This window comes from Scyliorhinus canicula, chromosome 2 (assembly GCF_902713615.1).
Source record: "Scyliorhinus canicula chromosome 2, sScyCan1.1, whole genome shotgun sequence".
NCBI classification, from domain to species: Eukaryota; Metazoa; Chordata; class Chondrichthyes; order Carcharhiniformes; family Scyliorhinidae; genus Scyliorhinus; species Scyliorhinus canicula.
The window spans coordinates 103,601,859-103,618,406 of record NC_052147.1 but is presented as its reverse complement, the minus strand read 5'-3'; the positions used below and the strand labels follow the sequence as shown (position 1 = coordinate 103,618,406).

Below are 16,548 nucleotides of genomic sequence, written 5' to 3'. Positions count from 1 at the left end.
TGAATGTTTGTGGAAGGGGGAGCAATCAAGTGGGCTGCTGGGTCCTTGATTTGGTTGCATCAAATCAAGTCGAACTGGTTGGAAATTTTCAAAATCTCAGACGCCTTCCAGGAAGTCTTATGCAAATATAAAGATGTATCCCAGAACGAGTTGGGTTGAATAAAGGGAGTAAAGGCCAAGGTTTATATAATCTCTGACTCTTCACCTAAGGTTTTTCAGGACGAGAACAGTTCCTTACGCCTTGCACTAAAAAGTGGAAGCTGAATTTAAATACCTGAAAGAATTGGCTATTATCAGACCCGTACAGTTTTCAAAATGGGCAGCCCCCATTATTAAAATCCCTGGATTAAAATGGACTGCTCCGTTTGAATATGTAGGGACAACAAGCTTCCAATCAACTCGGCAGCCCAAGTAGACAAATATTACCCACGTCAAAGGGGTTAGCAGAGAGAGTGGTGCAGGTGTCCAAAACATCCATGAAGAAGCAGTCCAGCAGACCACTATGCCTTGGGTTGGCCAACTTACTTCTACCTTGTAATATGATCCCCCATGCCACCATGGACGTCACACTGGCGAAATTACTTATGGGCCATCATTTCTGGGCCCGGTTGGACTTGGTTTTCCCAAATGTGGCAGGGGGTTGGGTGGGGTTTGCGGGGCGGCAGGGATGGGGGTTGTTTGGGGGGGCACTGCATGCAACCCAGAGGAAACCACACATTTTGCCAAAGGGGACAAGTCATTTCAAGTGGGTGACCTGGTCCTTTGTCAGGAACTTGGCCTCAGGCCCACTATGGCTATCAGGCAGAATTGTATCAAAGTCAGGCGCAGTAGTGGATTTAAATGGCAGGAAAATCTTCCACGGGTGACAGCGTTGCTACTTCAGAGTTTAAGGAGCTGATTAGGGGACTAAGGCTGTCTACAAGATCCAGAAAACGCCCGACAGATTGGCATTTTGTTGAACTGTTATGGACATTGCGATCGTTGACAATACTTCAAAAAGTACTTAATTGGCTCTAAAGTACTTTGGGGGAATAAAAGGAAGACTTGCATTTACATAGCGCCTTTCATAATCCATAGAGTTTTATAGCCAATGACATCCTTTTAAAATGCACCATTGCAATATAGGAATGTTATAATGCCTTTGAGCTGTGCTGGGGTCATAGGTTTGAGTTTAGTACCTGCCAATAGTTGGGGATAATTATGCCAGAGTCTTTGGCCTGTTTATACACACCCAGAGCGTTTATTAGTAAAGCATCTGTATGACAACGAGCATAAACGATGGGTCTAATGGCTTCCTTCTGTGATATTATGCCAGGTCTGTATATTTGAGTTAGCAACTGTAAAATATCCTTTTTTCTTATTTCTCCTCCCAGAATCTCCCAGGACATCTTCAGCCTCTTCACTGAGCAGCCATGACAGGATGTCCACGGTCACCGCCTCTACCAGCTCTACGTCAGTCAACACCGACTGCTCGGACAATGAGCGCTCGGTGAGTGCCAGTTCCTCAGGCTCCTTGCAGGATTGCCGTGGTCCCTTTGGAACCCCGCCCCTTGGCAGCCAGCTCCTGGAGGCCGGGCCCCCAATGGAGGAATGTGTCCAAGTGGAGCTGGCTCCACCCCTGCACGCGCGGAAGGCTGACCTTGCCCGCAACAACAACAACAACACGCCGGACCGGATGAGCCTGGATGTCAACTTCCTCCAGGCCCCTTTGTCTCCCATAGCAACCAGGGCCATGGCCCCCAACCCCAAGCTGTCGTATGTGGACAGGGTCGTCATGGAAATCATTGAAACCGAGCGGATGTATGTGCAAGATCTGCGGAGCATCATTGAGGTGGGTATCTAACATTCCTGTACCAGTTCTATAGACAAAACAAGGTCCACGGAGCTAAATCTCAATGAGGCTGAAATTTTATTAAAAGAAATCAGGAGATATCAACCTGAGATGAGTCAGGAGGGGTAGATGAGGTTGACATTGATGCCCTACTTGAAAGGAAGTATTTTCAGGGTTACTGAGGAGGAATGAGTGTGTGAGACTAATAGGATAGTTCTTTAAATGAACTGACAGAGACGCAGGAACATTGGAACAGGATTAGGCAATTCAGCCCATCAAGCCTGCTCCACTGTTCAATGTGGTCATGGCTGATTGGACACTTCAATATCTTTTACACCCACTATCCCCATAACCCTTTACACTATTGTTAATCAGAAATGTATTAATCTCTGCTTTAAACATACTCAATGACAGAGCTTCCACAGCCCTTGGGTTTGAGAATTCCAAATAATCACAACCTTTTGTGTGAAGAAATTTCTCCTAATCTCGATCCTAAGTGGCTTCCCCCTTATTTTGAAATTGTGCCCCCTTGCACTAGACTCCGCAGCCAAGGAAAATATCTTACCTGTGTCTATCTTGTCTACTCCTTTAAGTATTATGTAGGTTTCAATTAGATCAATTTTCCTTCTTCAAAACTCTGGACAATATAGGCTCTGTTTTCCCAAACTCTCTTCATAAGACAGCAATTCCTCCATCGTTTTAATATTTTAATTTCCGTGCAATTTTTTTTGTTTATTGCCTTTTACAACAGTGTAACTTCAGTCAGCGTTTTCTGAATCTTGCTGTTCCTGCTCTCCAACCATATTGATTCTACTTCATAGATTCATAGAATTTACAGTGCAGAAGGAGGCCATTCAGCCCATCGAGTCTGCACCGGCTCTTGGAAAGAGCACCCTACCCAAGGTCAACAACTCCACCCTATCCCCATAACCCAGTAACCCCACCCAACACTAAGGGCAATTTTGGACACTAAGGGCAATTTATTATGGCCAATCCACCTAACCTGCACATCTTTGGACTGTGGGAGGAAACCGGAGCACCCGGAGAAAACCCACGCTCACACGGGGAGGATGTGCAGACTCCGCACAGACAGTGACCCAAGCCGGAATCGAACCTGGGACCCTGGAGCTGTGAAGTGATTGTGCTATTCACAATGCTACCGTGCTGCGTGCCTTCCACTCACCTTCGCTGCAGTCCCAGCACTGACCACTGCTCCTTGCTGCTCTCCGAGGCGGGATTTCCTCTTGGTCAATGAAGACTGTAGGAGAGCATGCCAGGAGCAACATCAGGCTGACCGAAAAGTGAGATGTCAACCTGGTGACGCTACAACACAGGACTACTTGTGTGCGAAACAGCAAGTCATAGACAGAGCTAAGCGACTGCAGAACAAACACATCAGATCTAAGCTCTGCAGTCCTGCCACATCAAGCCGTGATTAGTGATGAATAATTTATTATTTTTAAAAAAAATTTAGAGTACCCAATTATTTTTTCCCAATCAAGGGGCAATTTAGCATAGCCAATCCACCTACCCTACACATTTTTGGATTGAGGGGGTGAAACCCATGCAGCGACGGGGAGAATGTGCAAACTCCACACAGACAGGGACCCAGAGCTGGAGTGATGGATAATTAAACAACTCACTGGAGGAGGAGGCTCCACAAATATCCTCATCCTCAATGACAGAGGAGCCCAGCACATCTGTGCAAAAGACGAGGCTGAGGTATTCACACCAATCTTCAGCCAGAAGTGCCGAGTGGATGACCCACCTCCAGAGGTCCCCAGCATCACAGATGTCAGCCTTCAGCCAATACGATTCACTCCATGTGATATCGAGAAACGGCTGAAGGCACAGGATACTGCAAAGGCTATGGGCCCTAACAATATTCAAGCAATAGTACTGAAGACGTGTGCTCCAGAACTTACTGCACCCTTAGCCAAGCTGTTGCAGTACAGCTCCAACACTAGCATCACTTGGCAATGTGGAAAATTGCCCAAGTGTCTTCTGTACACAACAAACAGGGCAAATCAAACCCAGTCAATTACCGCCCTATCAGTCTACTCTCCATCATCAGCAAAGTGATGGAAGGAGTCCTCAACAGTGCTATCAAGCATCACTTATTCAGCAATAACCTGCTCACGGACCCTCAGTTTCAGTTCCGTCAGGGTCACTCAGCTCCTGAACATGACAGCCTTGGTTCAAACATGGACAAAAGAGCTGACTGCCAGAAGTGAGCCGAGAGTGACTGCCGTTAACATCAAGGCAGCATTGACCGAGTGAGGCATCAAGGAACCTTGGCTAAACTGGAGTCAGTGGGAATCAGGGGGAATACTCTCCACTGGTTGGAGTCATACCTGGCACAAAGGAAGATGGTTGTGGTGTTGGAGGTCAATCATCTCCGCTCCAGGACATCATTGCTGGAGTTCTTCAGGGTAGTATCCTGGGTCCAACCATCTTCAGCTGCTTAGAATCAATGACCTTCTTTCCATCATAAGGTCAGAAATGTGGATGTTTGCAGATGACTACAGCACCATTCGTGACTTCTCAAATAATGAAGCAGTCCATGTCCAAATGCAGCAAGACCTGGACAATATCCAGGCTTGGGCTGACTGCATACTCTCCACTTGCCTGGATGAGTGCAGCTCCAACAACACTCAAGAAGGTCAACAGAAAGCAGCCCGCTTGATTGCTCCTCGCTCAAATATTCAATCCACGGCACCGAGGTCCCAGGTTCGATCAAGGGTCTGGGTTACTGCCCGTGTGGAGTTTTCACATTCTCCCTGTGTTTGCGTGGGTTTCGCCCCCACAACACAAAGATGTGCAGGGTAGGTGGATTGGCCACACTAAATTGCCCCTTAATTGGAAAAAAATGAATTGGGTACTCTAAATTGGAAAAAAATATATATTCAATCCCTCCACCACTGACGAACAATGGCAGCCATGTGTACGATCTATAAGGTGCACTGCAGTAACTCACCAATGTTCCTTAGACAGTACCTTCCAACCCCACGACCATACCATCTAGAAGGACAATAATAATAATCTTTATTGTCACAAGTAGGCTTACATGAACACTGCAATGAAGTTACTGTGAAAATTCCCTAATCGCCACATTCCGGCACCTGTTTGGGTACACTGAGGGACAATTCATAATGTCCAATTCACCTAAAGCATTTCTTTCGGCACTTGTGGGAGGAAACCGGAGCATCCGGAGCAAACCCACGCAGACATGGGGAGAATGGTAGCAGAGTGGTTAGCACAGTTGCTTCACAACTCTAGGGTCCCAGGTCCGATTCCCGACTTGGGTCATCGTCTGTGCGGAGTCCGCACGTTCTCCCCGTGTCTGTGTGGGTTTCCTCCAGGTGCTCCGGTTTCCTCCCACAGCCCAAAGATGTGCAGGTTAGGTCGATTGACCATGCTAAATTGCCCTTAGTATTCACAAAGGTGGGGTTACTGGGGTACGGGGATAGGGTGGAGGTGTGGGCTTGGGTAGGATGCTCTTTCCAAGGGCTGGTGCTGACTCGATGGGCCGAATGGCCTCATTCTGCAATGTAAATTCTATGATTCCAAGAACATGCAGATTCCACACAGACAGAATCGAACTTGGGTCCGTGGCACTGTAAAGCAACCGTACCAACCAATGTGCTACCATGCCGCCCTGCAGCAGATACCTGGCAACGTCACCACCTGGAAGTTCCTCCAAGTCATTCAGCACCCTGACTTGGAAATATATCGCCGTTCCTTCACTGTCGCTGGGGCAAAATCCTAGAATTCCCTCCCTAACAGCACAGTGAATGTACCTACATCTCAAGGACCGCAGCGGTTCAAAAAGGCAACTCGTCACCACCTTCTGAAGGGCAACTAGGGATGGGTAATAAATGCTGGTCTAACAAGTGACACCCACATCCTGTAAATGAATAAAATTTATTTCAATAAAAATTGAAGGCATTTTAATGGTTTCAGGGCAAGTTGGCCAAACGGATGTGGGCTGTCCCTCAACCTTTACACAAGGTTAGCAGAGGAACCACCATCCCGGCATAAAATTCAGCCCTTTGGTTTGGGTGTCCATGCCCCTCTGCGTTGCTTACCAGCTGAGTTCAGGTAGTTGACACAGGACTGGAATGGAACTTCGGACAACAGTGATCCATTTGGGCTCAGTACCAGAGTGACAATGCCATGTGAATCAAGATATTCGTTCATTTCCCAGTTATTGCCCGTTTAATGCTAGAACATAGGGAATAGAAGCAGGAGTAGGCCATTGGGCCCTTTGTTTTCTCTCTCCTTGCTTTCTTATACAGTGGGATTAAACGTAACTTTCCAACCAGCAGCAACCATTCCAGAATCTATAAAATTTTGGAAGATGTCCACCTATGAATCCACCATCTCCACAGCCACCTCATTCAATATCTGGGGTGTAGATCATCAGGTGTAGGGCATATATCAGTTTTCAATCCCATTAATTTCTCCAGTGCTGCTTATTTTATGAATAGTAATTTCCTTCAGATCCTCATTATCGCTGGTCCCTTGGTTCTCTAGGGTTTCTGGGAGTTTTTTTGTGTCTTCCTCCGTGAAGACAGTCACAAAGTATTTATTTAGCTTTGCTTATTCCCTATTATGAATTCCCCTGTTTCTATCATATTTGTCTCTCTCAATCATTTCCTCTTTATATACCTATAGAAACGTTTACAGACCATTTTTCTGTTTCTTGCATATTCTACTTTCCCTTTGTCTAATCAGTTTCTTGTTCCTCATTTGCTGAATCTGCTCAATAGGAAGATTCAGTGAGTGGGAAAGCGGTGGAGCAATCTTCCCCCTTCACCTGGCGTCAGGGTGTTTGCATCAATGGTTGGTTTCCACTTGGTCCAATGTATTGGAAAATTCCCTCTCTCAAACAGAAGATGTTTGTGTCAGCTCCTTTAAGAGAAGTTGATGTTCAACAATTTCCAGGGCTAGTTTATCCAAAGTATATTTATAACCCTGTCTGAAAGTCAGAAGCCTGTTTTCTTTGTGGGAAGGTTAATTAAGAGCTTGTGGACATTGCGGCTCCAGTACATTCTGTCTCTGGAACATTTTTTGTGCATTGTCTGCATTAGATGACATGTGACACCGTGTTGTGACATCCAGTTAGCACAGAAGTAAGTATAGCTTCTGCCATTTTAGAAGTGGGTCTATGTTGACCAACACCTTATGTGGATCAACACTCTGTAAGAAAAGTAACAAACTTAAGCCAACCCACTCCAGCATGTGTCAATACGCTTCTTATATACTAATAAGTCACCACCTCAAATTATACTCATTACTCCAGCCTCCCTTGACTGATCTTGTATGGCACCCTGTAAATCACGGCTCACGGTTTACTATTCAGATACAAGTTTTAACTGTGCCATTGGGAAACATTCCAGAAATCCTAACAAGATGGAAATCCATACTGTAAACCAGTGATGAGGAACCTTGGCTAGTTGTGGGCCTCATGACTGGCCCTCCTTCATCTCAGTGGGCCGCAAGATTGAAATTGGACTTGATCACTAACCATGACCAAATGAATAAGATTGAATACGCAGATTACGTACAGTATTTCAGTAATTATTTTCACTCTATGCTTTGCCAAAGATTGCATAACGGGTTATAGAAAATGCTTAATCGTTCACATGTCCAAAGATGTGCAGATTAGGTGGACTGCCCATGCTAAATTGCCCTTTAGTGTCCAAAAGTTAGGTGAGGTTGCAGGGAGTGGACCAAGGTAGGGTGCTCTTTCAGAGGAGGTGTCAATTCGATGGCCCAAATGGCCTCCTTCTGCATTGTAGGGATTCTATATAAATAATGCCATCATCAACTTCAAATGGTAAAATCAAAGTAAGTATTTACACTTTGGACACGGAGGGAGCGCACGGCTCTCACAGTCAATCATAGAATCATAGAATCATAGAATTTACAGTGCGGAAGGAGGCCATTCGACCCATCGAGTCTGCATCGGCTCCTGGAAAGAGCACCCTACCTAAGGTCAACACCTCCACCCTATCCCCATAACCCAGTAACCCCACCCAACACTAAGGGCAATTTTTGGACATTAAGGGCAATTTATCATGGCCAATCCACCTAACTTGCACATCTTTGGACTGTGGGAGGAAACCGGAGCACCCGGAGGAAACCCACGCACACACGGGGAGGATGTGCAGACTCCGCACAGACAGTGACCCAAGCCGGAATCGAACCTGGGACCCTGGAGCTGTGAAGCGATTGTGCTATCCACAATGCTACTGTGCTGCCCCTTGTTGTGAGCAATCAGCACACACCTCATCTCATTACACTTGCCCTTGCTTTACGGGTGGATCACTTCAGTCAAACTGGTAGGATAAAAACTACATGGGTGTAAATCAATGGAATATGGCGATGCTACATGTGGACAATGGTGAACAAAATGCAAAATGTCTTGCGAGACCCACTCAGAACCCAGAGTGGCTGCATGTAATCCCCAGGCCGCATTGCCCACCACTGCTGTAAACTGTATGTACAGTGATAGAAGTATCAATAAACTCCAACCTACATGAACTCATTAAGGGATTAGTGGATCAAACCATTTTCCATTCACTCCCATCACTCATCCTGAATTTCCCACCTTTCCGAATGGACCAAACCCCTTCCCGTTCATCCCAAGTCTGGAACGACAAAATATGAAAATTGTCTGGCTGTCTGATTCTCACTGTTCATCTGCAAATGATGGAAACATTTCATAGACCTGGAATTAAACTTTAGCCTGGCTCCACACTGCCAGCCTTTGGGCCAATCTGTGCAGCAGTGTGTCAAAGCTTTTGGAACAAAGCAAAAGGGAGAAGATGTGACTATGCCATAATTCTGTCACCAACTCAATCACTCAAACTACAAAGTGAGGAAGAATCTGCATTTATATACTGCCTTTTGTGACCTCCAGAAGACCCCTAGCTCGACACAGTTGATTGATATTTATTGTCACATGCAGTGAAAAGTATTTTCTTCCACAAACATTCACTCCCTCCACCACTAACGGACAGTGGCAGCCATGTGTATCATCTACAAGATGCACTGCATGGACTCACCAAGGCTCCTTAGGCAGCACCTTCCAAACCCATGACCACTACCATCTAGAAGCACAAGGGCACCAGATACCTGGGAAGCCCCTGGAAGTTTCCAGGTATCCTGGAAGTTCCCTTTTTTTTTTTTGCAAAAATATACTTTATTTGTAAAATATCTGAAAGAACATTACAAACATTTCAAAATAACCATCACACAAAGTACAATAATATTCAGGTTTCCTACATCAATCATGTTGTCCTTTGAGGAGCTTCAATACAATCAAACAACATTACAGACATTTCAAAATTGTCACTGCAAATGGTGCAATTGTGTTTAAGTTCTTCTACCTAGATCAGGTTGCATTCTGAGGTACTTCAATACAATTGTGCTCCCTGTAATATTCCCCGTATACATTCAGTGAGAGTCATGCAGCCCGAGGGGGTTCTACGCAATTCTCTCCCCACAGTTCACTATAGCTGAAAGGTATTAGACTGTGACCATCCCCCATTGCGGCTCTGCATCAGTAGCCCCAAGCTTTAGTGTGTCCTTTAGCCCGTAGGCTTGGGCTTTGGAATGTGCCAGTCTGCAGCACTCAGTCAGGAACAACTCTTTGCACTGAAGACCAACATGTTTCGGGCAGACCAAGGAGCTCCTTTCACCGAGTTGATGATCCTCCAGCAGCAGCTGATGTTTGTCTCGGATGTGTCCTTGGGAACAGCCTGTAGAACGCAGAGTCCTGCGTCACGGAGCTGCTCGGGATGAACCCCGACAAAAACCACCTCCCCTCTCTCCAGACCTTCTTTGGAAAGACACATTCCACAAGGAGGTGGACAAAGGTCTCTTCCCCACCAGTCACCTCAAGGATAATGTGCAGATAGGGTGAGAATCCGGGTGTGTAGGAAGGATCTGACAGTGAGGGCCTTCTCACCACCAGCCAAGCTAGGCCTTGGTGCTTGTTTGAAAGTTCTGGTGATGAGGCATTCTGGCAAATGACTTTGACAGTCTGCTCAGGGAGCCATCTGACAGGATCCACCATCTCCTTTTCCAGTAGGGCCTCTAGGATGTTATGTGCAAACCACTGACCAATGGATATGTTGATAAAGGTGTTTCTCTGTGTGTATTTTTACATGAGGGACAGGTGGTACTGCACGGCCCAACTACTCAGTGTGTCCCACGGCAGCGTGGCCAGATCCATCCTTCACAACACCGGGGACAGGTAGAATCTCAGCATGTAGTGGCACTTGGTGTTTGTGTACCGAGGAGCTTTGCACAGCTTGATACTGCCACACAAAGGTGGCCTTCAGGATTAGGGTGATATTGGGCATGTTTATCCCTCCTTGGGTTTGTTCATAATGTTTCTTCAAACGGGGTCCACTTTTGACCCCAGATGAAGCAGAAAATGGCTTGGGTGATTACGACAACACAGGAGTGAGGAATGGGCCAGACCTGTGCCACATACAACAATACTGAGAGTGCCTCACACCTGATGATCAGGTTCTTAACAGCAAAGGAGAGGGAATTCCAGGTCTTGTTTCATATAGCTAGTCGATCCTTCCAGTTTCTAACACATACCCTGGTCCCTCCGAACTATGTCCCGAGCACCTTCAGGCCACCTGATCTGACAGTGAAGGGGACAAGGGATCGGTCAGCCCACTTGCTAAAGAACATGGTCTTGCTCTTGACCTTGGCACCTGAGGCCCGTTCAAACTGGCCACAGATGCTGATCAGCCTGTGCACCAACAGTGGACCCGAGCAGAATACTGTGATGTCATCCATATATCGGGAGGCTTTGACTTGAGTGCCTCCACTGCCTGGGATCGTCACACATACAGGGTGTGGTTCTTTGGGGGGTGTGGGGGAAAAGAAGAGAGGGCAGCCCTGCCTGTCTTCAGATTTAATTGGAAAGCTTTCTGATTCACACCCGTTGATTGAGGCAAGTTCCCCTCCAAGTCACTCACCATTCTGACTTGGAAATATATTACCATTCCTTCGCTGTCACTGGGTCAAAATCCTGGGACTCCCTCTCTAACAGCACTGTGGGTGTACCTACACCACATGAATGACAGCAGTTCAAGATGGCAGTGCCACCTTCTCGAGGGCAATTAGGAATGGGCAGTAAATGCTGGCCGAGCCAGTGACGTTCACATCCTGTATATTAATTTTTTTTTAAAAGACATGATATTGTGAAGCAATAGATAATATAGACTTACTTCCTGCTCAAGGCTGAGCCAGACAATTGACCCTTTGGAAATTTCAGAAATATGTACTGGATGTGCAAAAGTCCATTTTAAAACACCAATCCATTTTATCTGGTTTATTTTATCCCGAGATAGCTGGGTTCTTCTGTTTTGATGAGGATTTTCAGAACGAGTTCTGCTCTCTACCATTTCCCTTTGTGCAGTGTGAACAGCCTATATCCACCAGGAAAGGTGGAAACATTTCGGGTGGAGATGAGGAGAATTGTTTTGTCTTGCAGATGTCGGCTCCAGCTGGTGAAATTCTCTTCACCAGAGAGCAAGGGAGGCAGCATCATTGAATATTTTGAAGGCTAAGATGTAGATTCTGGAGTGGCAAGGGATTCAAAAGCCAGCGGGGGTAGACAGGAGAGTGGCGATGAGGCCACAATCAGATCAGCCATGATCTTATTAAATAGCAGAGGAGGCTCGAGGGGCAGAGTGGCCTACTCTGACTGTGAATTCACATGTTTGTAAACTCCTAATCTGCCCTTTGACATTAAGGGCAGTAGGACTGAATCTTTAACTTTGCCTCTGACTCTTCAAATATTGTGTAAATGCTGGAATGTGGTGGTTTTTATTGTATTCTGCGAAGGTCATTAGTTTGCGTTTGAGAGACAGCCGAGCAGTTTGGATTGGGGATGCCCTTTGTACCTTGTTTAAACAAAGACTTCATTATATTGGCTACGATACAGCACGTAGAGCAGGAATGCACCTTGGAGAGGGCGCGGAGGAGATTTACCAGAATTATGCAAAGGACAAGGGACTCTGGTTGAGCCTGGAGGCTGGAAAAACCTGGTTTGCTCTCCTTGGAGAGGAGTAGGTTAAGGGGGGATTTAAAAGCAGCAGACAAAATTCTGAGGGGTTTGATGGAGCAAAGCAGCAGAAACTGTTTCCACTGGCAGGAGAGGGCACGGATTTAACATCATTTTCAAAAAAACCAGAGGGAGATAAGAATTTATTTTATATGCAGCTAGTTATGATCTGGGACACACATGGGGTGATGGAAACAGATTCAATAATAACTTTCACAATAGAATTGGACAAATGCTCAGAAAGCAACACTTTTAAGAGCTACAGCCAATGAGCAGCGAGAGTTGGCACAGTTGCAATGTGCTAAAAGGCCTCTCAGTTCTTTTTCTGCATCATTCTCTGAACATCTCTGAACATCCCCGAGTTACTCTGCATTCCCCGGCAAGGCTCCTCTCCACCACCCTCTCGCGCTTCTTGATTCTGCTTTGAGTTTCCCTTTTCTCCCCTGAAGTCACGGGGGCAGCATGGTAGCACAGTGGTTAGCACGGTTGCTTCCGCCAGGGTCCCAGGTGCGATTCCCAGCTTTGGTCACTGTCTGTGCGGAGTCTGCACGTTCTCCTGTGTCTGCGTGGGTTTCCTCCGGGCGCTGCGGTTTCCTCCCACAAGTCCCGAAAGACGTGCTGTTAGGTGAATTGGACATTCTGAATTCTCCCTCCGTGTACCCGAACAGGTGCCGGAATGTGGTGACTAAGGGATTTTCACAGTAACTTCATTGCAGTGTTAATGTAAGCCTACTTGTGACAATAAAGATAATTAAAAACAAAAGTAAAGATTATTAAAAGATTGACACACAAACTAGCAAAAGTTGGCCGGCAGCTTCAAACTGTTTTAATTTGAGCCCCTCAGAATATAGCCTGACAGCTGAGAAACATCCCTGAATATGGTACATCCTTGTAAGGAACACCAGCACAGCAGACTGAATGGTCTCGTCTGACCTGAACTTTCTGGGTTCCAGTAAAATGGAGCACAGGTATGTTGTAACTCATGCTGCAGGAGGATCCAACTTGTGTACCAAAAAACCGTAATTTAGGAACCTGCTCTTGTCTTCCAGAGAAATAGCGGGCAGCACGGTAGCACAAGTGGATCGCACTTTTGTTTCACAGCGCCAGGGTCCCAGTTCGATTCCCCGCTAGGTCAATGTCTGTGCGGAGTCTGCTCTTTCCTCTGGGCACTCCGGTTTCCTCCAGCAGTCCAAAGACGTGCAGGTTAGGTGGATTGGCCATGATAAATTGCCTTTAGTGACCAAAAAGGTTAGGAAGGGTTATGGGGATAGGGTGGAAGTGAGGGCTTAAATGGATCGGTGCAGACTCGATGGGCCAAATGGCCTCATTCTGCACTGTATGTTCAATGTTCTATGACCGTGGAAATCTGATTGTGAAATTGTGTTTAAATTGTCTGTTAGTGAATCTGTGGAAACCTTTGCTGCAGAGGGCTGCAGAGGCTGGGTCATTAAGTATGTTCAAGGCTGAGATAGACACAATTTTAATCAATAAGGGAATCAATGGTTATGAGGATAAAGTGGGAAAGTGGAATTGAGGATTGTCATATCAGATCTATCATGATCTCATTGAATGGCGGAGCCGAAACGATGGGCCGAATGGCCTACTTCTGCTCCAACTGCTTACGTAGTCTTGTGTGTGCACAGTTATTCCTGTGAGATGGAGGCAGGTTTCTCCCCATTCACCCACACCTTAGTCACTCATCTCCTCTCCATGCCCCGTTCTCCCTCTCCCGTTCACCCCTCACTCTGCTCTGATTCACCGTCCTGATCTCTCTTATCAGCCTATTGTACTGATCCTAATGTCACTCCTGCAGCTACAACAGACCAGAGATTGAAACTGGAAATATTTTTAGTTTAAGTAGTTTTGGATTGGGCATTCACTCACCGATTGAAAGGTACTCATTACTAGATACTGTTAACCAGGTTCCTGAAGCCCCAGGTTTCTTAGCAAGCATTGTAAAAAATGTTTCTGATCAAGGGGCAATTTAGCGTGGCCAATCCACCTATCCTGAACATCTTTTGGGTTGTGGGAGTGAGACCCACACAAATGCTGGGAGAATGCGCAAACTCCACACGGCTAGTGACCTGGAGCTGGGATCGAACCCAGGTCCTCCGTGCCGTGAGGCAGCAGTGCTAACCACTGCACCACCGTGCTGCCCTTCTGAGCAAGTGTTTTTGAGTAACCACTTACCGAGGTGCTCAGGTACTGGTGCCTTAACCTCAGTTCCATGCTAATGGTGGTGAAGTTTACCAATGCCCCTTAGCAAGTATGAAACCACTATGTATCCAGCATCATGAACTAGAGAGTGGTTTCACGCTGAATGAATTGAAGAGGGAGGAGTGAATCTCCGAGCCATGCGAGTAAGATCTCCTTTTTTTAGAACCAAAGTGACTGCCAGCCTTGGCAATAATTGGTGCAGTGCATCCACATTACACCCTCTGTGGTGTTATCAATAGTTCGTCGGCTGTGAAACACTTGGTAAACGTTCGGGGAATCTTGTAAAAGAAATGAAAGGCAGATATTTGGGTAGTGGCTCTGGACGTCCCAAAGTGACTGACTATCCATGAAGTGTACTCCCTGCTGTAATACGTTTGTGCACAGCAAGATCCTACAAAAGGCTTTGCGTTACTGTCTAGATAGTCCATTTTTTGAGTGTTAGTTGAAGATAAATGCTGATCGGCATACTGGGAAACCAACCATCGCCCTGCTTTTCTTCAAAATAGTGCCTCAAGATCATCCGTGTCCACCGAGGGTAGGTGAGGCATCAGTTTAATGCCTCATCAGAAAGACACCACCTCCAATAGTGGAAGCGCTCCCTCTGTACTCCATAGGGAGCTTCAGCCTCTATTATGTGCTCTAGTCTCGAGTGGGACTTGACCTCGTATTGTTCAGACTTTGAGGCAAGAAGACCCACTGAACCACATCTGGCTGACTTGAATTGGGTGGGTTGGGGGGGGGGGGGTCAATGGTTGAAACAAAATAAAGTTGGTGTGTTGCGTGGTACAGAAACAAGAGCAACAAATTCTACTTGTATTAACCGTGTACTTAATCCTTGTATTGTGGCGACCTCCAGTGATTCGCAAAGACGCAAACACAATGGGATTGATTTAAGAGGGGGGAAATGCTGGCGCCTATCGGACCCATTGGCGAGCAGCAGTCATCGGGGTTGCAGGGGGAGCTGTCTGTGGTCGGACTGAATCCTGAGCTGTCAGACTGCTCCAGACATCAGAGTTTAAACATTAACACAACTTATCAGTGAGCTGCTGCTCACAGGAAATGCAAATCAGCAGCAAAGCCTGAGGCCTTGGAACCCCATCAAATATATAGTGCCTTTCCCGCCTTCAAATGATATGTTCCCCAATCTTTGGTGCTGCAGATTATTTTCTTCCTTCTAAGTTTAGTTTGAGGTTATGTTTCTTCCCACGGTGGCTACTTACCTATTGAAGTGGTTCAGGTTCGGTGAGACTGCAATTGCAAACCTGAACTGGGCCTCAATTTGACAAAGCCCCCAGCTCTAATTTAAAGGAGGAGGGAAGAGAAGAGTGGTACCCCAGGCTTAATCAAGGTTGTCAGCTCTCCATGAATGTCCCGGCATCTTCAGGAATTTAAGGTTGATATCATTGAATCCCAACAGTGCAGCAGGAGGCCATTCTTCCCATCATGTCTGTACTGACCCTCTGAAGGAACATGCTACAGAGGCCCAACTCCCCGCACTATCCCCGTAACCCACCTAAGCTGCACATCTTTGGATCGTGGTAGGATACTGGAGCACCCGGAGGAAACCCACACAGACACGGGGACAACGTGCAAACCACACACAAATAATCACTCAAGGTTGGAATCAAACCCGGGTCCGTGGCGCTATGAGGCAGCAGTGCTAACCACTGTGCCACCCTGCGGCATGTTGCTTCTTGTAACTCGAGAGAAAAATCACAGGTGCCTTCCTTTTTAAAAATTAAAGTGTCTTTTATTTTTCCATTTACTTTGAATACACTGTTGGGACGTTATCCCACCACCCCGTTCTGAAAGGCAATTAGAGATAGGTGACAAATGCTGGCCTTGCTGGCAATATTCTCATCTCATGGATGAATTATATAAGAGAAATATATAAATATTAGAGGTGGGGTTAAGACCATTGAACAGTCAAATATCATCTAGTTAGGTAAAGAATAGTCTCTTTGCTTAATTGGCTGAGGGAAGGCAGTACCACATCAGGATGAACATGTTGGAAAAACAATGACAAATACAATGGAAGTGTGTGGTGGTTGGAGACTAGAGTGCCACGAGATGAAACCTTCAAGGATGCATGATCCAACCAAGGGCAGCACTGCGGCCTCACGGTGCCAAGGTCCCAGGTTTTTATCCCGGCTCTGGGTCACTGTCCGTGTGGAGTTTGAACATTCTCCCCGTGTATGCGTGGGTTTCGCCCCCACAACCCAAAAGAATGTGCAGGGTAGGTGGATTGGCCACACTAAATTGCCCCTTCATTGGGAAAATATGAATTGGGAATTTTAAATTTATTTTTTAAAAAAAGGATGCATCCAACCAGTGTTGGCAAACTTGGGCCATTTCTGGGAAATGGGCGAAAGTCTCTGTCTGAGATCCTGTATGAATTGAA

The 16,548-nt window shown here is 46.3% G+C and overlaps 1 protein-coding gene across 10 annotated transcripts in view; it reads left to right on the top strand.

Moving 5' to 3' along the window:
- Positions 1 to 16,548, top strand: part of LOC119956761 (pleckstrin homology domain-containing family G member 3-like) — a 299,355-nt gene that overhangs the window by 203,646 nt on the left and 79,161 nt on the right. For all 10 annotated transcript variants that reach the window (XM_038784155.1, XM_038784182.1, XM_038784145.1 and 7 more), the window contains one exon: positions 1,374 to 1,831. In XM_038784155.1, coding sequence (XP_038640083.1) covers positions 1,374 to 1,831 — 458 coding nt within the window. The remainder of the gene's footprint in view (positions 1 to 1,373; positions 1,832 to 16,548) is intronic.